Source organism: Neoarius graeffei, chromosome 3 (assembly GCF_027579695.1).
Source record: "Neoarius graeffei isolate fNeoGra1 chromosome 3, fNeoGra1.pri, whole genome shotgun sequence".
Taxonomy (NCBI): Eukaryota; Metazoa; Chordata; class Actinopteri; order Siluriformes; family Ariidae; genus Neoarius; species Neoarius graeffei.
In genome coordinates, this window is record NC_083571.1 from 6,574,525 (window position 1) to 6,598,444 (window position 23,920).

The 23,920-nt window shown below is 42.4% G+C and overlaps 1 protein-coding gene across 5 annotated transcripts in view; it reads right to left on the reverse strand.

Moving 5' to 3' along the window:
• ino80 (INO80 complex ATPase subunit) overlaps positions 1-23,920 on the reverse strand; it is a 119,185-nt gene that overhangs the window by 16,476 nt on the left and 78,789 nt on the right. Inside the window, exons 28-36 of one of the 5 annotated variants that reach the window (XM_060916311.1) lie at positions 21,719-21,813; positions 21,329-21,401; positions 19,915-20,073; positions 19,699-19,801; positions 16,646-16,734; positions 16,364-16,528; positions 13,066-13,204; positions 3,288-3,548; positions 276-1,381 (exon numbers count right to left, since the gene is read on the reverse strand). In XM_060916311.1, coding sequence (XP_060772294.1) covers positions 1,170-1,381; positions 3,288-3,548; positions 13,066-13,204; positions 16,364-16,528; positions 16,646-16,734; positions 19,699-19,801; positions 19,915-20,073; positions 21,329-21,401; positions 21,719-21,813 — 1,296 coding nt within the window. In that variant the 3' untranslated portion in view covers positions 276-1,169. Of the gene's footprint in view, positions 1-275; positions 1,382-3,287; positions 3,549-13,065; positions 13,205-16,363; positions 16,529-16,645; positions 16,735-18,601; positions 18,699-19,698; positions 19,802-19,914; positions 20,074-21,328; positions 21,402-21,718; positions 21,814-23,920 lie in introns of those variants that run through there. The other 4 variants (XM_060916312.1, XM_060916313.1, XM_060916314.1 and 1 more) reach the window with 4 other exon arrangements.

A 23,920-nucleotide genomic window follows, 5' to 3' on the forward strand; every position in this document is an offset into this window, starting at 1 on the left:
GACACAACTTCCTGTTATGGCACCAGAACATGTGATGCAACTTGATGCTTATTATTGTATAAGGCTGAGGAAACATTTATATGTAGGTTTACATCCCATTCGCTGTCATAAACCTGCTTATGTAGGTGTTATGTAGGCTTATGACCACCAAGTACTGCCTTTTTTTTTTACATTATGAATGAATGAGATGCTTTTATCTTTTGGAAAAAAAGAAAAAAAAAAACACTGCTAAGCCATCACCAGATAAATCAGACACATCTGAAATTATTTCCGAGTTTCTTTATTGTTACGATTATTATTAATAATAATAATAATAATATTATTATTTCGGATTTACTCCACGTTAGTAAAACAACACTTTTCTTTCTCTCGTATGTACATGGTGACCTATAAAAATAGACGAGCATCATGGGAAATACGGAGAACGTCGAAATGTGCGAGATCCGCCGTCATATATACAAACACTGCACAAAATCACGCTTCGGAGACAAAATAAACTCCGCCCCCCACCCCCCAAAAAAACCCCCACAGGTGCCACAAAAACGATGCGATTTCAAACAATACGTTTAAAAATAAACAGCTCCGTCACAATTTACAGTTTGCACAAATTTTCATAAATTAACACTTTTTGGTTTAACTTAAGCTATACATTTTACATCCAGGTCAGAAATATTCCACATTCGGTGGAGCAGTTATCGGTTTCTTTCCCCACATTTTTTTTTTTTAAAGCAGCATCACATTTACACTTTACACCTTCATTAAAAAAAATAATCATAATAATAATAATTCTCCTTGCAGGAATATTTTCAGAATATTTATATATTAATGAAGCTCAAGTAGATTGTTCTTCAAATCAAACGACTGGATAAAGAGAAGAAGGTTTAAACGCTCGACGTTTCACAATCTGGCGTTTTGGAGTCGAGACGATTATTTGAGGTTGAGATTGAACTTCCTGTTTGTATGCTGGATTAAAACGAGCTGATGGATAAGTGCAAAAACTGTCGAATTTCAGCCGAAAAACCAAAACAACGATCCTCTTTCACAGTGACGACAGGCCTGGTGAAATGATTTCCGTTCCATTCCGCACGGACAGACAGACAGACAGACACAATCCCAGACCCCGAGACTAAAATTACTGGCCGAACGAGAACCTCGACGCGGTGCCGCTGCTACCGTCCGCCACCATGTCCGCTTGGAGCTTTGCCTCTTTTTGAGGGAGCGTGAAGGATGTGCGAGCTGCCGTGTGGGAGGAGCTGAGCGCCGGAACCCAGGGACGAGCCTTTCGCCTGGGCGGAGGGCGTGCCCACGGGGACGAACACCGCCGAGGCTGAAGATCGAGCGATCACTGGCTGCAAGGAGCCAGAAGCAGCAGCAGCAAGACCTGAGGGAAAGAAAATCAATAAGTCACATGACCAGTACACTGTGGAAGGTTTTTTAGCGCCCTGGTTTTTTCCCCGTCATACAAACTTTATCGATTTCCATTTTATGACGTCGACATTATTGAGTCACTACATTACAAAAAAAAAAAGGTGCCCTGTGGGTCCATGTGGCTGCTGCTGCTGCTTATAAATAAAATAGTTTTCTGATCCCACGTCCCACTCTAAAATAAAAATAAAATTAAAAAATTCAAGCGAATAGCAGAAGTTTGATATCGGCTTCTCAATACATCTCCCAAAAAGCTTTAAAAATAAATAAATAAATAAATAAATAAAGAAAGAAAGAACTTACAAAACCTTACATCTGACCTTTCAGAAGGACCAAACAAAAGCTACGATAATTAAAAGGTAACTTTTCTGAAAATAAACACCGCTTACTCGATATCAAATCAGTAGCCTCGGCGAACCACAAGGTGAGTTTCGTTTCTCTTTTTATCTGTGGATTATCTTCTGATACTGCGAAGTTATAACAAGGTTTCTCTTATTTTGTTTCTGGTTCTGATTGGTTCTGAAGTTTATCAAGAAGTAGAACGGGGACTCGAACTTGATCAGGATAAGCACGGACTGGTTACGAAGTTTATCAAGGAGTAGAACGGGGACTCGAACTTGATCAGGATAAGTGCTGATTGGTTACGAAGTTTATCAAGAAGTAGAACGGGGACTTGAACTTGATCAGGATAAGTGCTGATTGGTTACGAAGTTTATCAAGAAGTAGAACGGGGACTCGAACTTGATCAGGATAAACTTCGTAACCAATCAGCGCTTATCCTGATCAAGTTCGAGTCCCCGTTCTACTTCTTGATAAACTTCGTAACCAATCAGCGCTTATCCTGATCAAGTTCGAGTCCCCGTTCTACTTCTTGATAAACTTCGTAACCAATCAGCGCTTATCCTGATCAAGTTCGAGTCCCCGTTCTACTTCTTGATAAACTTCGTAACCAATCAGCGCTTATCCTGATCAAGTTCGAGTCCCGGTTCTACTTCTTGATAAACTTCGTAACCAATCAGCGCTTATCCTGATCAAGTTCGAGTCCCCGTTGTACTTCTTGATAAACTTCGTAACCAATCAGCGCTTATCCTGATCAAGTTCGAGTCCCCGTTCTACTTCTTGATAAACTTCGTAACCAATCAGCGCTTATCCTGATCAAGTTCGAGTCCCCGTTGTACTTCTTGATAAACTTCGTAACCAATCAGCGCTTATCCTGATCAAGTTCGAGTCCCCGTTCTACTTCTTGATAAACTTCGTAACCAATCAGCGCTTATCCTGATCAAGTTCGAGTCCCCGTTCTACTTCTTGATAAACTTCGTAACCAATCAGCGCTTATCCTGATCAAGTTCGAGTCCCCGTTCTACTTCTTGATAAACTTCGTAACCAATCAGCGCTTATCCTGATCAAGTTCGAGTCCCCGTTGTACTTCTTGATAAACTTCGTAACCAATCAGCGCTTATCCTGATCAAGTTCGAGTCCCCGTTCTACTTCTTGATAAACTTCGTAACCAATCAGCGCTTATCCTGATCAAGTTCGAGTCCCCGTTCTACTTCTTGATAAACTTCGTAACCAATCAGCGCTTATCCTGATCAAGTTCGAGTCCCCGTTCTACTTCTTGATAAACTTCGTAACCAATCAGCGCTTATCCTGATCAAGTTCGAGTCCCCGTTCTACTTCTTGATAAACTTCGTAACCAATCAGCGCTTATCAAGAAGTAGAATGAGGACTCGAACTTGATCAGGATAAGCGCTGATTGGTTACGAAGTTTATCAAGAAGTAGAACCGGGACTCGAACAGGATAAGCGCTGAAGTTTACAAAGAGTTGGTTCTGAAGTGTCTCTTGTCCTTCTTGACGAACCCACCTTTCGACACGCTGTAGCCATACGCCGCGTACGCTGCAGCCGAGGCAGCCGCCGCCCCTGCCTTCGCTCCAGCCATCGCCGCTGCACTGCCTGCCGTCGACTTCCTCCCTCGACCCTTCCTGCTTGCGCACTTCCCGCCGCTCCCCGAGCCTTTGGGTCGTCCTCGGCTCCGTGCGGCTCTTCCTCTGCCTGGACTCGAGACGTCTAGAGAAGACACGCCTGCAGGACAAACGCAGACTGACATCAGGTTCAACGTCTGATCTGAAACACAAAACAAGCTTCGGAACTAAACAGTAAACTGTGAATATTTGATTAAACAGAGCTCAACTAATTTGCATATTGAACCCGATAGGCTGTTACAGCTTATGATGCGATAACACGTACAATAACATTTCCGTATGCTTTTAAGGCCCTGTTTTTGAAGCTTAGCATGACTTTAAGGACCTGAATGATCGGATAGATATTGTTCAGTCCACGCTAAGTACAAATTAATAATTTATTACAAATGCTCTGAGAGCAGAATCTCCCACGCCGGCAACTCGGCCGTAACTCTGGTAAAATGCGACTGAATTGAACGAAATTGCGATACGCGCATTACCGACATATAACAAAGAATCCTGCCAAGTTTTGTGAAATTCCTCTAAAAATTGTGAGAGGAGTTGATTTCAGAATGCGAGAATTCTTCCCGGGACGGACGCTAATCGCCACGACATAATCCCCCTTCGGACCTTTCAGCCAGCGGGGGATTAAAAAAACAAAACCCAATGGCTTATGAATAAGATCAGTTGCAGGACCCGGGGTGCAAAGGTGGAACATATGAGAAAAATGAACAAATTTCACAAAGTCACTTATCCGTCATCGGAATATTGATCATTTATTAGATTTGATCGTGAGAACAAATATTTTAGTCATTTTGAGAGATTATCTATTACATTCTTCATGCGAAGTATAAAAAGTCACGCTATCTTCGCTCGTCACAGAACGTTTAGCAAGGCTGTTCGTCATATCTATTGTTATATCGATTATATCAGCCCCCCTCTAACATACAACAGTTCATCAAAGACCTTCAGACGAAAAAGAAGAAGAAGAAACGGCCACGAAGTGAGCGGAGAAGTCGTAAGTTCGGACCTTTTTGTTTCCCGCGCTCGCTTGCTTTGTAAACCGATCCTGCCAAAGCAATTCTTAGACAGACAGACAGAGATCGCTGATCGATGAAATGTGTGTTCGGGGTTTCAGAAAAACGTGTAATTTTGGGAGCTGTTTATGATGAAATCAAGAAGATTTGGTCCCAAAAGAACACGTGGGATACGAGAACGACGGTTCAAGCCTTGCTGCTGCTGTCCGCGATCCCAAGAAAGCATTTTTCAAAGCAAGTTTTCATCTGCGTAAATGTGTCCGGGGTTCAGAATCCAGTGTAATTTTGGAATCATTATTAGAAGAAGTAGAAAGAAAGCTGAAAATTAAAACAGCAAAACAGTCAGTAAATCGTACGAGAACGCTTGCGTATTTTTTTTTGGAAGAGAACTTTAGCTTGGATGAATTTAAAATGTAGCAATTTTATATATAATCACACACAGCGCCCTCCACAATTATTGGCACCCCGGTTAAGATGTGTTAAAAACCCAATTTTTATTGCAGAAGCATAATCTCACACTGAAAATTGTAGCCCTTAACTCAAGTGAATTAAAAAAATAATAATTAAAAAAAAATCCCTGACTAAGAAGTAATTATTTTTCATAAAATCAACTGTTCCACAATTATTGGCACCCACAACAATTCCTAGAAGCATTTCTGTCATTTCTACCAGGGCTTTGAACCAGAATTTTTTTCCTATTGGTTCGTTCCGAACAGAAACGGAATTTTAACGTTTCCGGTTTTGGGTTCCACCATTAAATAGACGTTCCCGAACCGGTTAGAACAAAAAAATTTTGTTCCCGGAACGGTTAATTACGTTCCCTGTCAGCTGTTTAACAAATGGCTATAAAATTATGTCTCTGTCTCATCCAGCTTAAGCCAAATGTAGGCTAATTCTATTACAACCTTCATTAAATAAGACAAGAAATAATTCAAAACAATTATTATTTCAAATGTTGGCGATTTGGATTCTCAGTATGTCTTCCCATCTACACAAACAGAAAAAGTGCCAAAAATGAAAGATAATTCGTTTAGTGTGTTACCAAAGGCTAGTCAGGCCCTATAGAGGGCTACCGCATGACGTCACCGCGCCGCGAGATTTTGTTAGGCGCCATATTGGAAGACCAAGTACACATCTATGCAAGTACATGCATACATAAAACAAACTACACCTGAAATGTAGCCAGGGCCGGTTCTGCCCTAATCTGGACCCGGGTGCAACATCGCGCAACCCCCCCCCCAAAAAAAACAAAACACCAGTCTAAATCAGGACAACCATCACATAACTATAACTATAAACATTTTATATCAACTATTTTAACTAAATGGGCTATAATCAATAAGCCTGCAGGCAGCCACGGCGGGCTGCCTCAGAAAACTAACCATTTGTCCTACCTTAAAACTCATTTTGCATTTTCTGCCTCCTTTTTTGTATTTTCGACCCTCCGTTTATTTTCTTTCCTTTTCTGAAAACCCGATTTGTGTCCAGACATTTTGTTCTGCTACCAACGAACTAACCCGTCAGGTCTCGTCTCTCGAGCCCGCGATGATTCCCGTGGGAGGGGCAACAACTGATACATTTTTACAAACAGCCAATAAACAGCCAATAGGGAGGTTGCATCGTTCAGGCTCTTCTTTGCTCAGACACTCAGTAATGGAGACGTGATAGTAGTCCACCCTCCCGCTCTCTCCATTCAGTCAGCGAACGTCACACAGGAAGTGAACCCCAGCGGATCATAGAAACTTGTGCAGGAGAAGAATGGCTTTTTTATTTGTAGGCTACGGAAACTTTGAGGAACGAAATAAAAACCGGTATTAACCGGTTACCATTATTTTTAATAAGCGTTTCTGTTCCGGAACATAAAAAATAATAAAGTTTCTGGTTTCTGTTCCATGTGAAATAGAAAAAGTTCCCGGTTTTCGTTTTCGTTCCTTAAACCGGTTCAAAGCCCTGATTTCTACTGTAGTTTATAAAGTTGATCAGAGTATCTAGGAACCTTTAATTAGTAATTCATCACATCCTGTTTCCCTGGGGTATAAATATGATGTGACACATACCCCTTTTCCACCAAATCAGTTCCAGGGCTGGTTCGGGCCCAGTGCTGGTGCTGGTTCACAACTCGTTCAACTTGCGAGCCAGCTGAGAACCAGTTTGCTTTTCCATAGCTCACGGTGCTAAGGGGAGCCACGTCATTACGTCGCTGTATACGTCAGTTACGTCGCTGCGTTTGCATAAACCTTGGCGCGAACATCGAAGCAACAGCAACATGGAGAAGAAGCAGCAGCAACAACAACAATAATAATAAATGACTTCGCGTTTGTACAGCTGCGGCTTTTCGTCGCTTAAAAATGGCGATCTTTCGCGGTCTTGTTATTGTTGTTGGTCTTAACAACTCCGCCCCCCCCCCGCTGACGTAAGCGGTTCTTTCCTCTGGCCCAGCAGAGAGTTGGTGCTAGCCTGGAACCGGTTTTTCTGGCCCCAGAGCCAGTTCTTTGTCAGTGGAAACAGAAAACCCGGTTCCAAACTAAGCACTGGCCCCGAACCAGCCCTGGAACTGCTTTGGTGGAAAAGGGGCAACAGAGGCCTATTTCTCTTATCCACTCTTCAACATGGGAAAGACAAGAGGACACACCATTCGAGTAAGGCAGATGTGTGTCGACCTTCATAAGTCAGGCAACGGCTATAAGAAAATGGCCGCTCGCCTACACCTGCCCATATCTACAGTCAGAGGAATCATCAAGAAGTTTAAAACAACTGGAACAGTGGCAAACAAGCCTGGACAAGGATGCAAGTTTATCTTGCCAGTGAGGAGGATGGGAAGAGAAGGAAAAAGTTCTCCGAAGCTCACTGTTAGAGAATTGCATCAAAGAGTGGCATCTTGGGGTCACAAAGTCTCCATAACAACCATCAGGCGCTATCTACATGCCAACAAGCTGTTTGGGAGGCATGCATGGGAAAAGCCTTTTCTCACTTACAAGCGTAAACGTCTGGAGTTCGCCAAGCGGTACTGTGACCATGCGCTTTGGTCAGATGAGACCAAGATCGAGCTTTTTGGCAACAAACACTCTAATACATCACAGAAGATGAGTATGCGGAAAAGCACCTCACGCCCACTGTGAAGTATGGGGGAGGATCGGTGATGCTGTGGGCCTGTTTCTCTTCCAAAGGCCCCGGGAACCTTGTTAGGGTGCATGGCATCATGAATTCTTTGAAATACCAGGACATTTTAAATCAAAATCTGGTGGCCTCTGCCCGAAAGCTGAAGATGGGTCGTCACTGGGTCTTTCAGCAAGATAACGACCCTAAACATGTGGCCAAATCGACACAAAAATGGTTCACCAGACACAAAATCAAGCTCCTCCCATGGCCATCTCAGTCCCCAGACCTCAACCCAACTGAAAACCTGTGGGGTGAGCTGAAGAAGAGAGTGCATCGGAGAGAACCCAGGACGATTTAGAGAGATTGTGCAAAGAGGAATGGTCGAATATCCCTCTCTCTGTATTCTCCCATCTTGTGAAATGTTACAGAAGATTAAGTGCTGTCTTGTTGGTAAAATGGAGTTGTACAAAGTATTAACATCAGGGGTGCCAATAATTATGGCACACATGATTTCATGTAAAAGAATTATTTCTTAATGTGGGATTTTTTTCCCTGAATTGCATTGTTGTCCTATATTATTTAAAAAAAAAATAATAATGAATTTATTAGAAGCTTAAGAACATATCTTAACGAGGGGTGCCAATAATTGTGGAGGGCGCTGTATATATATATATATATATATATATATATGGGTATAATTAAAAACAGTGTTACATAATGCGCGTTTTGTTATTTCGTTTGAAATCCTTCATTCTCGAGTTCTGTATTCTCCAGTCTGGGTTGATATTAGAAAGTGTAAAATTCATTAAAAAATTGATGGATTTTTTAAAAACGGCGAGTGAAAGTTTTGTCGGTGAGCGGCTTTACGTTAGAATTTAGCTCAAATTTCCAAATACTAAAATCGCTAAAAAAAACAAAACAAAAAAACAAAACAAAAAAACACGTTGGTTGTATTCCTATGACTTTCGGTGTGGAAGTAGTTTTCCCTTTTAGTACGGCCCATCCTTAAAAAAATCCGTTTCCTGTCCACCGGGTGAGCAAAACAATTTTCAGTCAGGAGGGAGGGATATATATATATATATATATATATATATATATATATATATATATATATATATATATATATGTGTGTATGTGTGTGTGTGGCAGATCACAGAATCCAGGGACACATGTCGGCCCGGGGGCATTTTGAGTTATTGACAGATTCAGAAAGTCCAGTTTCTAAGCTTTCCAATGATGCCTTCCATGTGGAGATCTGACAATATTTGAAGAATGTGTGGCCTTTTGAAAGTGTATACTTCTTAAAACAGAAAAGGGAGAAAATCGCCCTCAAAGTTTTCCATCTCAGCTACTCTGGGTGCAGGGCGGGCACATAATGCTGCTCATCTGCATGACATTAAGGAAAGCCCTACCCCCTACGAGCTAGCACAATACTACTTTCATGTAAACAAATCACCACGTCAATTTTCCTTCCATGCAAAGTATGCCCAACACAATTATGAAGTACAAAAATAAGTCCTAAAGTATACTTTAACGTTTTGTGGTTGAAAAATTACTCACACCGTAAGAAAGAAAGAGAGCACGATGATGACAACTAACACAATGCTAGTTTCATGTAAAGCCTCGGTCACAACCGGCCGTACCGTACGCGCTCCTACGGCCGGTCTACACGCAAAAAACGCAAGAAACACACGGAGAGCGCGCATGAAACGCACGAGAGCGCGCGCATGACGTGCTGATTTTCGAGCTGCAGACCGGCCGCAGAGGTTCTTTGTCATGTCAAACTCACTCTACGGGTGCTTACGTTTTTTTCAGGTTGCAAGATAAACTTACGGCCAACGCGCGTCTTTCTCCGTGAAAAAAAAAAAGCAGCGATTTGGGAAATGCCAAAAATCACACGGCCAAAAAATCGTACGTCCGGTTGTGACCTAGGCTTAACCAAACCACAACACTCTCCGTTACATGCAAAAATAACCACACAGCCTTAGATTAATAAACTCACCCCATCAGAAAGAGAAACGGCGCCTTGCACACACCAATGCCTCCGATGGAATGTAATCCTAGAACGGTCCGTGTATCATCCGATCATTCAAGTATTCCATTCAATCTGGAAAACGAGGTTGCGGTTTTTTTTGCTAGAAATGGTGATCTCCGATGTAAATACCGAGTGTCTGTTTGCTTCGCGGTGTTTCAGCTCCTCTGCGCTCTGTTTAGTAACTCATTCCATAGTGAAATCACACGCCTGTATGCAGCTAAGTAGCCATGCGCTCAACTCGGATCATACAGCTGATTCGCGGAAAAAAAAAACCCAAAAGACTTAAATCATCATGTGAATGGCCCATATGGTAATTTAGCCACACCCCCCAGCAGGCTACAGTCCTGACAAAAACGAGACAATTTGCAACAAAAAATGTATGCTTTTCCAACAAAACAATCTATTATCTGAAATACTGATTGCATTCTTCAAGATCTCAACTTGCACATGATGGAAAAAACAAAAATCATAAATTTCGAAAAAAAATGCTTCTTTTGCGATTATCTCGGATTCGTTTCGGCCGACATGCGTCCCTGGATTCGGTGAGGGGTCACACACACACACACACATATATTTTATATATATATATATATATATATATATATATATATGGATGGATAATAAATCGCAATGCTGTGTTTGCTTTTTCTTTCAGTACTTTTTTATTACAAAAGCAGACACATTTAATAAAATGACGGTTTAATCAACTGGAACTTGTACAAAAACTGTAAGTTAGCATTTTAAATGCCGACTGCAACATTTGCCAAACTTTTACAAAGGTACTTAAAATGTCCGACACAAGGACTTTTTGTAGTTCTAAATCGAGCGTTAGGCCGAGTTCGGATGAAATTACACTATTAAAATGATCACTGAATGATTTGTTTTTCTGAATCTTTACTATTTTGTTGTTCGCTAGAATACCATTTTGCAATTTCACACTTAAGCAAATGTTTGAAAACTCCGGATCTCCTTCCTTCATGGTGGCGGACATTTTTTTGTGCCGCATGGCGCATGCGCAGAGCTGATTCAGTTCAGAGTGCGCGCACTCGGCGGAGGCAGTAGTGTGTCAGAGGGAACAGAAGCAGAGATAACGCTTATTTTGTCTCCGGTAAACCAGTCTTCTCTCGTTCAATTACGTGCTGGCATCAAAAGACACCGTTGGTTGTAAATGAAGCCAAACTGAGTGGTTGGAGTGTATTTTCATACACAAATGGAGAAATGTTGGCTGAGTGTGTAATTGTGTCGCCCCACTGCAGACCGTTGTCGTTGTTAATTCATAGCATGCTCAGCTGCGTGAATGTGTCATGCACCGAAAATAAGAGATTTACAAGCCAGGAACGCCTCATGATGCAATACGCAAGAAAAGAAAGAAGGTTTACTGCCATTTTACTTTGTATTTGAGTAAAGTGAATAAATAAATGGTCTGTGGAAAATACATTTAATCCTGGGAACTGCGTGCACAGGAGTTTGTGTGTTTACTCCCCCCCCCGGCTGGCTAGTATGAGCCTTAGTGGAAAGCCCTGGGAATGCGTCAAGTTCGATTTTAGATTTACGAACCCAAAAAAATGTTGAAAAACCGGCGTTAAAAAAAATTTCAACCGCGCAAACGGCACTCACCCGGCCGGTGGACCGGAAACAGAACATTTTTTAATAATGGCCCAACCTGTGTGAGCCGTACCGATTTTATTGCCCTCTTCGTTGTTACATATTTTAACAATATACACACGGGACACATCTCGTACCCCTGGATCCTGCAACTGATATATGCAATGGATGAAGGTTTGTAAAATATGGATCGAAAAACCGTGGGGAAATCTCTGGTTGGAAATGAATCGTGCGAAAATAAAAACATATCCGTTCTTTTATACGTAGAGAAAATCCACATGTCTGCTCGAAGATGATATTTATTTCCTGTTGTGGCTTTTAGAAACGAAACAAACCCGTCCAGTCAGCCGTCATTTATATTCTCCACTCCTTAATGTTCCGAGTGGCTCCTTCTTTCAGTTTCGTCTGGGAAACCTGGCAGTGAGAGCTCGCGTCAGTTTTCACTCAAATGTGTGCATCTGCTGTAACCTCTTTCTCCGAGAGTCCTACACAAACACAACGGCTCCGCACGGGCCGGTCTGAGGATCTGGCTCTGAAACGGGGCAAAACTAAACACCACAGGAGGTGTAAGGGCTGCGAAGCAGGAACCTGCTGATGAAACACGGGCGCAAAGCATCACGATGGCGCAAAAGACGTCTTTGCCCTGCTGTTTATAAAGAAAAGGATAAAAGAATGAAACATGAAAGAGGTTTTCATTCCGGTCCAAGAGAACTCAAACGATAAAACGATTCGACTCTGAATCGACTCGGGTGCTGGAAGTGAATCAAAAAAAAAACATGCCGTGTGTTTCAGGACGCAGCGCTACAGAGAGTGTAGTGTTGCGGAAACGCCGACAAACAAAAAGACAAAGTGATGCAAACTAGTTCTTGATATCATTATTGAATCATTTCTTGAGTGTCGTGAATCGAATCAGCTTCAGTATCAATTAAAGAGCTGATTCGAACTCACGGAACGGACGATTCATTAAAGCGAGACGGCCTTTCGATTTCATAAATCAGTGAAATTTAGTTCCGGCTGAAATTTATCATTGTGATGTGTGTGTGTTTCTGTAACATCTCACAAAGTTTTTTAATTTGAGAGGATTAAAGCAAATAACGTGCATGAAATCGCTCGCTTCGTGCAGTGCACTGACGGTTCCATCATTCCGTCGCTAAACGAACAGCTGATCACACCGAGGTGCTCGCTGAGCGCCGATATTTATTAGTTTGGCCCTGCATTTCCTTTCCTTCGTATAGAACATAACGTCTTTTCTTCTTGCTTTCTTTCCGTTACCGTAGTCGCTCTTTCACGGTTCACATTTCGCACACTCACGTCCTCCATTTTTCTCTCCTGTTTCAAATTTGTATCCCACAATGCCTTGCGCGAACAGGGAAAGCCCACCATGTGATGTGATGTGATGTCATGCATGATGTAGTATCTTGAATCGAGTCACGGTGAAGCAGGAAAAAATCGCGGCGAATTTAGGGCCATGTCGAGATAAATTCATTAATTGTTCTATTTTTTTTTAAAAAAACAAATAAAATTGGAAGTCAGTAATTCGAATTCAGTAGCTTTCGGTCACTAAACCAAAATAACTGCATGTCGGGAAAATTCTTTTTATGACCTACACTTGAAAAATCTGCAAGGCCGTGTAGCTTTAATCTCAAATCAATAATAAACCGTTAATAGAAAATCAACTGGATGAAGAATTAATGACAAAAAAGTACCTCAGCTCGAGGAATATGCAAATTATATACATTTAGTCCTTCAGTGATCATTTTTGTGTTCAGGTGATTTTAATTACCCTGTGATTAGCCTACATGCAGGTCAGTAATTTCTTGATTAATTCATTAGTCTAAACATATACACTTTCTTTTTGATTTTAAGCTCCATTTTCAGTTTTCTGTCTGTCGATATTTCCCCACCGTTCATGTTGTCCGAGATGGAGCCGGTGCCCGAGGCGGGCGAGTTAGTGGGCAGAGGTTCATCCACGATCACCAGCATGTCGCTGCTGCTCTCGTCGGCTGGCAGAGACCCCGGCTGCAGCTCGCTGCTCAGAGAGATCTGCGCAAACATGTCCACATTTCAGCTTTGGTTTTGACCATCCTGTACATCTGCACTCATTTAACATCTTTACGGCGTACCACAGAAAAGCAAGTGTGCTTGACGTTCAAGTAGGACACAAGATCAACTGTGAGCTACTGCTCAGTTACGTATCCCCCGCTTTCGCTTCTATCAGAATGCAGAAGGAACCGGACACTTATTATGAATGTCGACTTTAACAAATAATTCACCCTGAAACAAGTTGAGCAGTTTCTCCCCAGGGATTTCAAACAGCATCCTGGTAAACTGTCATTTTGCTTCTTGAAATAGCATCAAAATCCAGGCTGTATGTTTCGTAAACTCAGTAAACAGGAAATCGATGTGTGACGGACCTGAAAACGGTACACACGGTATAGAACCCCAAGCTGAAGCTCGGTACCAAATATCAAGCAGTTCTGATTTATAGTTGCTGAGAAAAACGTTACAAAAATTTAGCAAATCCACCCAATACGTTTCGTAAACATATTCAGTCGGTAAGCAGGAAGTCAGTGTGCAACAGACCTGAAAATGGTATACACGTTCTAGAACCGCAAGCTGAAGCACGGTACTAAGTACCAAGCGGCTATAATTTGCGGTTGCTGAGAAAAGTGTTACGAAAATTTTGTAAATCCACGCTGTATGTTTCGTAAACACATTCAGTTGGTAAACAGGAAGTCGATGTGCGACGGACCTGAAAACGGTACACACGGTATAGAACCCCAAGCTGAAGCTCGGTACCAAATATCAAGCAGTTCTGATTTATAGTTGCTGAGAAAAATGTTACGGAAATTTAGCAAATCCACCCAATACGTTTCGTAAACATATTCAGTCGGTAAACAGGAAGTCTGTGTGCAACAGACCTGAAAATGGTAAACACGGTATAGAACCCCAAGCTGAAGCACGGTACTAAGTACCAAGCGGCTATAATTTGCGGTTGCTGAGAAAAGTGTTACGAAAATTTTGTAAATCCACGCTGTATGTTTCGTAAACACATTCAGTCGGTAAACAGGAAGTCGATGTGCGACAGACCTGAAAACGGTACACACGGTATAGAACCCCAAGCTGAAGCTCGGTACCAAATATCAAGCAGTTCTGATTTATAGTTGCTGAGAAAAATGTTACGGAAATTTAGCAAATCCACCCAATACGTTTCGTAAACATATTCAGTCGGTAAACAGGAAGTCTGTATGCAACAGACCTGAAAATGGTAAACACGGTATAGAACCCCAAGCTGAAGCACGGTACTAAGTACCAAGCGGCTATAATTTGCGGTTGCTGAGAAAAGTGTTACGAAAATTTTGTAAATCCACGCTGTATGTTTCGTAAACACATTCAGTCGGTAAACAGGAAGTCGATGTGCGACAGACCTGAAAACGGTACACACGGTATAGAACCTCAAGCTGAAGTTTGGTACCAAATCTCAAGCAGTTCTGATTTATAGTTGCTGAGAAAAATGTTACGGAAATTTAGCAAATCCACCCAATACGTTTCGTAAACATATTCAGTCGGTAAACAGGAAGTCTGTGTGCAACAGACCTGAAAATGGTAAACACGGTATAGAACCCCAAGCTGAAGCACGGTACTAAGTACCAAGCGGCTATAATTTGCGGTTGCTGAGAAAAATGTTACGGAAATTTAGCAAATCCACCCAATACGTTTCGTAAACATATTCAGTCGGTAAACAGGAAGTCTGTGTGCAACAGACCTGAAAATGGTAAACACGGTATAGAACCCCAAGCTGAAGCACGGTACTAAGTACCAAGCGGCTATAATTTGCGGTTGCTGAGAAAAGTGTTACGAAAATTTTGTAAATCCACGCTGTATGTTTCGTAAACACATTCAGTCGGTAAACAGGAAGTCGATGTGCGACAGACCTGAAAACGGTACACACGGTATAGAACCCCAAGCTGAAGCTCGGTACCAAATATCAAGCAGTTCTGATTTATAGTTGCTGAGAAAAATGTTACGGAAATTTAGCAAATCCACCCAATACGTTTCGTAAACATATTCAGTCGGTAAACAGGAAGTCTGTATGCAACAGACCTGAAAATGGTAAACACGGTATAGAACCCCAAGCTGAAGCACGGTACTAAGTACCAAGCGGCTATAATTTGCGGTTGCTGAGAAAAGTGTTACGAAAATTTTGTAAATCCACGCTGTATGTTTCGTAAACACATTCAGTCGGTAAACAGGAAGTCGATGTGCGACAGACCTGAAAACGGTACACACGGTATAGAACCTCAAGCTGAAGTTTGGTACCAAATCTCAAGCAGTTCTGATTTATAGTTGCTGAGAAAAATGTTACGGAAATTTAGCAAATCCACCCAATACGTTTCGTAAACATATTCAGTCGGTAAACAGGAAGTCTGTGTGCAACAGACCTGAAAATGGTAAACACGGTATAGAACCCCAAGCTGAAGCACGGTACTAAGTACCAAGCGGCTATAATTTGCGGTTGCTGAGAAAAATGTTACGGAAATTTAGCAAATCCACCCAATACGTTTCGTAAACATATTCAGTCGGTAAACAGGAAGTCTGTGTGCAACAGACCTGAAAATGGTAAACACGGTATAGAACCCCAAGCTGAAGCACGGTACTAAGTACCAAGCGGCTATAATTTGCGGTTGCTGAGAAAAGTGTTACGAAAATTTTGTAAATCCACGCTGTATGTTTCGTAAACACATTCAGTCGGTAAACAGGAAGTCGATGTGCGACAGACCTGAAAACGGTACACACGGTATAGAACCCCAAGCTGAAGTTTGGTACCAAATCTCAAGCAGTTGTGATTTGTAGTTGCTGAGAAAAAGGGTGTTTTGGACAGACAGATGGAGCAGGGGTATAAAAATTCGCAGTGGATTTCCAGTCAAATAATAACATATGGATAAATAATAATAATAATAAACCATTAAAGTGTTTAAACTGAAGGTCACGCTTGAGAATTAACGTTATTAACGAACGTAGATTCAGTACACCAATCTAAACGTGTTCCACGAAATCTTTTTACTCCCAATGAGAACACGTTTTAAACTCCATAACCTTATGATTACATTTAATTAAACGAAGCAGCGTCATGAATAATTCACACAGTTTAACTGAAGAATAAACGTGGGATTAAAGTGGGCCGTGGATGATGTTCCTCACCTCACTGAAGGGGCTGGGCATGGCCGACTCCATGTCCACGCTGATGAACGAGTCCTCGCCGTCTGCTGACAGGTTGGAGTTATCCGCCGAGGGGGCGTACGGGATCACCAAGTTCACGCCTTCTTTCTTCTTCTTCATCGTCTCTGCGTCCTCCTCCTTTTTCCTCTGTACGCAAACCGATACGGTACAGGGTCGTGACCCAAAGTCTCACAAGGCCTCTGAAGAAATTAAAAATCTGCCAGGTATACTGTTTATATGTAAGAGATATAACATGTAAATGACCTTCTCGGCGTATTTCTCTCTCTTCCTCTTACGGTCCTTCACCTTGCTGCTCTCCTCCTGCTGCCTCTTCTCCTCCTGCCGTAAACGCACTGCACACAAACGACTGCCTCTTTAGTCAACAAAACATTTCAGGACATTTTATTTATTTATATATTTTGAAGAAATGGTGACCCTATAGTACATTTTGTTTACAATATTAAACCTCAGGTCTACAGCCATCTTTACTTTAGCTTTATGCAGATAAAACTGCGCGCTGTTGCATCGTTTACGATTCGGAAATAAAACAGGAGTCACAAATCTTGTTGAAAATATTCTTATTCTTATATTTGATACTATAAGAGTATCGAATTGAGAAGACAGTGTTGTGAACCGAATCGTAAAGCCAGTGTCGTGAATCGAATCGAATTACAAAGCCAGAGTCGTGAATCGAATCATGAAGCCAGTGTTGTGAATCAAGTCGTATCATGAAGCCAGTGTCGTGAATCGAATCATGAAGCCAGTAACATGAATCTAATCAAATTGTAAAGCCAGTGTCGTGAATCAAATTGAATCGTGAAGCCAGTGTCGTGAATCGAATTGAATCGTGAAGCCAGTATCGTGAATCGAATCATGAAGACAGTGTTGTGAATCGAGTCGTATCATGAAGCCAGTGTCGTGAATCGAATCATGAAGCCAGTAACATGAATCTAATCAAATTGTAAAGCCAGTGTCGTGAATCAAATTGAATCGTGAAGCCAGTGCCATGAATTGAATCGTGAAGCCAATATCATGAATTGAATTGAATCATGAAGCCAGTGTCATGAATCAAATCGAATAATGAAGCCAGTGTCGTGAATCGAATCGTAAAGCCAATGTCGTGAATCGAATAATGAAGCCAGTATCATGAATCTAATCAAATCGTAAAGCCAGTATCATGAATCGAATCATAAAACTAGTGTCGTGAATCAAATTGAATAATGAAGCCAGTGCCGTGAATCGAATCAAATCGTGAAGCCAGCGTCGTGAATCGAATCGAATCGTGAAGCCAGCGTCGTGAATCGAATCGTGAAGCCAGCGTCGTGAATCGAATCGAATCGTGAAGCCAGCGTCGTGAATCGAATCGTGAAGCCAGCGTCGTGAATCGAATCAAATCATGAAGCCAGCGTCGTGAATCGAATCGAATAATGAAGCCAGTGTCGTGAATCGAATCGTAAAGCCAGTGTCGTGAATCGAATAATGAAGCCAGTATCATGAATCTAATCAAATCGTAAAGCCAGTATCATGAATCGAATCATAAAACTAGTGTCGTGAATCAAATCGAATAATGAAGCCAGTGCCGTGAATCGAATCAAATCGTGAAGCCAGCGTCGTGAATCGAATCGTGAAGCCAGCGTCGTGAATCGAATCGTGAAGCCAGCGTCGTGAATCGAATCCTGAAGCCAGTGTCGTGAATCGAATCGAATCCTGAAGCCAGCGTCGTGAATCGAATCGAATCCTGAAGCCAGCGTCGTGAATCGAATCGAATCCTGAAGCCAGCGTCGTGAATCGAATCGAATCCTGAAGCCAGCGTCGTGAATCGAATCCTGAAGCCAGCGTCGTGAATCGAATCCTGAAGCCAGCGTCGTGAATCGAATCCTGAAGCCAGCGTCGTGAATCGAATCGAATCCTGAAGCCAGCGTCGTGAATCGAATCCTGAAGCCAGCGTCGTGAATCGAATCAAATCCTGAAGCCAGCGTCGTGAATCGAATCGAATCCTGAAGCCAGTGTCGTGAATCGAATTGAATCCTGAAGCCAGTGTCGTGAATCGAACCAAATCATGAAGCCAGTGTCGTGAATCAAATCGTAAAGCCAGTATCATGAACCTAATCAAATCATAAAGCCAGCGTCATGAATCAAATCGAATAATGAAGCCAGTGTCATGAATCAAATCAAATCATGAAAACAATATCGTGAATTGAATCGAACCGGGAAGCCAGTGTCGTGAATCAAATCGAATCATGAAGCCAGTGTCATGAATCGAATCAAATCATGAAGCCAGTGTCGTGAATCAAATCGTAAAGCCAGTATCATGAACCTAATCAAATCGTAAAGCCAGCGTCATGAATCAAATTGAATAATGAAGCCAGTATCATGAATCAAATTGAATAATGAAGCCAGCGCCATGAATCAAATTGAATAATGAAGCCAGTGTCGTGAATCAAATGAAATAATGAAAACAATATTGTGAATTGAATCAAATCAAATCGTGAAGCCAGTGTCGCGAATCGAATCAAATCATGAAGCCAGTGTCATGAATCAAATCGTAAAGCCAGTATCATGAATCAAATCGAATAATGAAGCCAGTGTCGTGAAACAAATTGAATAATGAAGCCAGTGTCGTGAATCAAATGAAATCATGAAGAAAATATCGTGAATTGAATCGAATCGAATCATGAAGCCAGTGTTGTGAATCGAGTCGAATCATGAAGCCAGTGTCGTGAATCAAATCATGAAAACAATATCGTGAATTGAATCAAATCGAATAATGAAGCCAGTGTCGTGAATCAAATTGAATAATGAAGCCAGTGTCGTGAATCAAATCAAATCATGAAAACAATATCGTGAATTAAATCGAATCGAATCATGAAGCCAGTGTCATGAATCGTATTTATTCATGACCGGAGGTTACCCCCATGGCAGGAGCATTAAAAAAAAAAATTCAGTTTAGTGATCAATAAACACATCAACAACTCTTTAATAAACCAAGTTAATTCATCAGTATTTATACGAAGGAACACTCTGAATACTTTAGCGTATTTTGTTGTGTTATAACCTGGAACTGAAATGGACTGAGTGAGGATTTTGTTGTGAATCCACACAGAATATTCACTGCTCTTGGGAAAGAGGACATGGTTACAGCGTCAGACTTTTAGTTTGCTCGCAAAGAATTACATCATTAGCACATTTTAATCAGTCGCTAATTGTTCGATTAAGTTACAATCTACAAAATTCTGAACATGGATTCACGGATTTTGATTGGCTGTGGATGTATTTGTGAGAATATCGAGTTCTGGCAGGTGAAAATGCCAACTCACGTTTTTTCTCCAGCTCCTCGTCATCCAGCAGCAGACTGACCACCTCTTTGGGCTTCAGGGTGTCGGGTTTGAAATTCCCTCCTGAAATCACCATCCTCTGAATCTGAGACACGGGACATTAGACTCAGATTAGACTCGAACCCTGCATCGGTGCTTTAAACTGGATTACAGTACGCGTGTGTGAGAGTGTGTGGAGATGAAAGTGGCTCTTTATACCTCGCTCTTCTCTTTGGCCCGCTGTAGGATTCGCTCCTCGATTGTCCCTTTACATATGAGGCGGTAAACTGTGACCTGTTTGGTCTGGCCCAGTCTGTGAGCTCGGTCCATGGCCTGCTGATCCACCGTGGGGTTCCAGTCACTGTCATAGAAAATCACCTGCAGAGGAACGGAGGACACGCCCTTATCACACCTCACAACCACATAAACGCCTTATAGAAATCCTCCTCCTATCCAGGAAGCGGATATTTATTAACAGTTATTCCACTAAATCGAGTCGTACATGAGCTGATAGCCGACGAGGTGCGTAGCACCGTGATTGAGTGAAATAACAGTTTTATTCTATCCACAGTCACTGGATTTTGAGAAACGGAGCATTTTTATTTTTTGCAAATTCGATAAATAAATACTTTATACAAAACATCCAACAAAATCATTTCTGCTTAGAATGTAAACAAACCGGTGAAACGACACGAGCAATTTGTGAAAAAATTTGATAATTCTTGCAAAAAAAAAAAAAAAGATACGTTCTTACCATCAAATACTTTCATTCCATTCTGAGTTTTTAATTTCGTCCTCGGTTGCTTCAGCGACACGTACCGCCATTTTGTTTTTCTCTACTGACGAGCTGTACGGTATATGAGCTGATATCCTAGTAGTAGAGTAGCCAATCAAAGCGCGCGATTGCTCATATCCACCTGAATGTGGACAGAATAATTCATAAACACACAGCTTTTCCCATTAGGGTTATACTGGGGTGTGAATATTTATGCAATCACAACGTATCGAATCAGAAACTATTCGGAACTTGTCAGTGATTTTGCAGTCATTGCTGTTATTGTTGCTTTTCCTCCGCTTTATTGTTTTTTCCCTTTTCTTCTGTTGTAGTTGTGACTGATATTATTCCTCTTTCCCTCTGTTTTATTATTTTTCTTTTTTTCTCGTCTTACTGTTTTTTGAACCTCTGAATGATTTATTATTCATTGTATTTTTTTCCTTTCTTTTCTTCTCATGTAGTAGTTGTCATTGTTCTTTTTCCTGTTTTATTTTTTTTCCTCTTTTCTGCTGAAATTATTGCTGTGTGTGTCGTTCATTTTTTTTTTCTTCTATTGTAGCTGTTGACATTGTTATATACTATATTTCCTGTTTTACTCATTTTCTTTACTTCTGGTTCAGCTGTCATTGTTATTCCCGACCCTTTTTCCTCCATGTTTTTCCCATTCATTCATTTATTTATTTAACTGATCGATCTTTCCTTCTGTTGTGGCTGTTGTCATAGTTGTCACTGTCCCTTTTTTGTTCTCCGAAGTGTGATGTGCCAGATCATGATGTTCGAGCAGAGCAGTAAACCCGGCCAACAGAGAACCCGTCACTCAGTGAAGCCGTAACGAGAGCGCGTATTAGAGCGTCTCACCGTGTCTGCAGCGGTCAGATTAATCCCCAGACCCCCTGCTCTAGTGCTGAGGAGAAACACAAAAATATCCGTCCTGCAGGAGAGAGAGAGAGAGAGAGAGAGGACAACGAGTAAGAAAGAGAAAAAACCCAACACTTGAATATCCCACACCCCCTCCATACAGAATGGAAAGCAGGCGGCAGTGAGAGGAGATAATGCAAACCAGAGACACACAGGGAGGTCAAACATAACGGCACGTCACAGACTGAGTGCTAATTACAGCCTGTTTTCAAAACTTCACCCAGAGACAGACGCTGACACGGGACCCGCTGTTAGACAGGTCGAGATTTTCACCCCTTTTACCCTCAACAAGCCCGTTTTTAAAAAAGAAACTACTTCCTGACAGCTCACCGGCTCTGGAAGTCTGCCACCATGTCACGACGTTCTGAGATCTTGGACGAACCGTCCAGTCGCATGTACGTGTGTTTTCGGTACACCATGTACTCCTGAGGAAAAAGAAAAACAGGGAGTTAATCAAACTCAACGCAATGCGCTGTGCGTGCGTGAGGTCATTCTGTGCAAGAGAAAAGCAGTGATGCTGCTGAAGACAGTAATGGTCTCATTCAGTAATGATTAAATACGAAACGTTATATTCATTTCCCCACGCAACCCCGAGTCTGACTCCATTTTGTTCGAGTGTGATTAGCAGAACTCCCACGCTGTGCTGACATCATCGTGCTTTAATCAAGTCTCCGGTTCTGTGGACGAAACCCAAACAGCCTGATGAGGCTCCACTCACATGGTGCTGATGGCTCTCAACAGATGACACCATACAGACCAGAACGTAATGACCACACAGCGCAAACACACAATAACATAATGACCACACAGCGCACACACACAATAATGTAATGACCACACAGCGCACACACACAATAACGTAATGACCACACACAATAATGTAATGACCACACAGCGCGTGCACATACAATAACAATTACCACACACACAATAACGCCATGACCACACCCCGCGCACACAATAACGTCATGACTGCATTGCACACTGCGCGCACACACAATAACATCATGATCCCACACCGTGCACACAATAACGTCATGACCACACCCCGCGCACACAATAACGTCATGACTGCATTGCACACTGCGCGCACACACAATAACATCATGATCCCACACCGTGCACACAATAACGTCATGACCACACCCCGCGCACACAATAACGTCATGACCGCACACAATAATGTAATGACCACACACAATAACATCATGATCCCACACCGTGCACACAATAACGTCATGACCACACCCCGCGCACACAATAACGTCATGACCACACCCCGCGCACACAATAGCGTAATGACCACACACAATAATGTAATGACCACACACAATAACATCATGATTCCACACCGTGCACACAATAACGTCATGACCACACCCCGCGCACACAATAACGTCATGACCACACCTCGCGCACACAATAACGTAATGACCACACACAATAATGTAATGACCACACACAATAACATCATGATCCCACACCGTGCACACAATAACGTCATGACCACACCCCGCGCACACAATAACGTCATGACCACACCCCGCGCACACAATAACGTAATGACCACACACAATAATGTAATGACCACACAGCGCATGCACATACAATAACAATTGCCACACACACAATAACGTCATGACCACACCCCGCGCACACAATAACGTCATGACTGCATTGCACACTGCGCGCACACACAATAACATCATGATCCCACACCGTGCACACAATAACGTCATGACCACACCCCGCGCACACAACGTCATGACCACACCCCACACACACAATAACGTCATGACCGCACACAATAACATCATGATCCCACACCGTGCACACAATAACGTCATGACCACACCCCGCGCACACAATAACGTCATGACCACACCCCGCGCACACAATAACGTAATGACCACACACAACAATGTAATGACCACACACCGCACACACACAATAACGTAATGACCACACAGCGCATGCACATACAATAACAATTGCCACACACATAATAACGTAATGACCACACCCCGCGCACACAATAACGTCATGACCACACCCCGCGCACACAATAACGTCATGACCACACCCCGCGCACACAATAACGTCATGACCACACCCCGCGCACACAATGTCATGACCACACCCCACGCACACAATAACGTCATGATTGCATTGCACACTGCGCACACACACAATAACATCATGATCCCACACCGTGCACACAATAACGTCATGACCACACCCCGCGCACACAATAACGCCATGACCACACCCCACGCGCGCACACATGATCCCACACCGCGCACACAATAACTTCATGACCACACCCCACGCACACAATAACGCCATGACCACACCCCGCGCACACAATAACGTCATGACTGCATTGCACACTGCGCACACAATAACGGCATGACCACACCCCGCGCACACAATAACGCCATGACTGCATTGCACACTGCGCACACAATAACGGCATGACCACACCCCACGCACACAATAACGTCATGACTGCATTGCACACTGCGCACACAA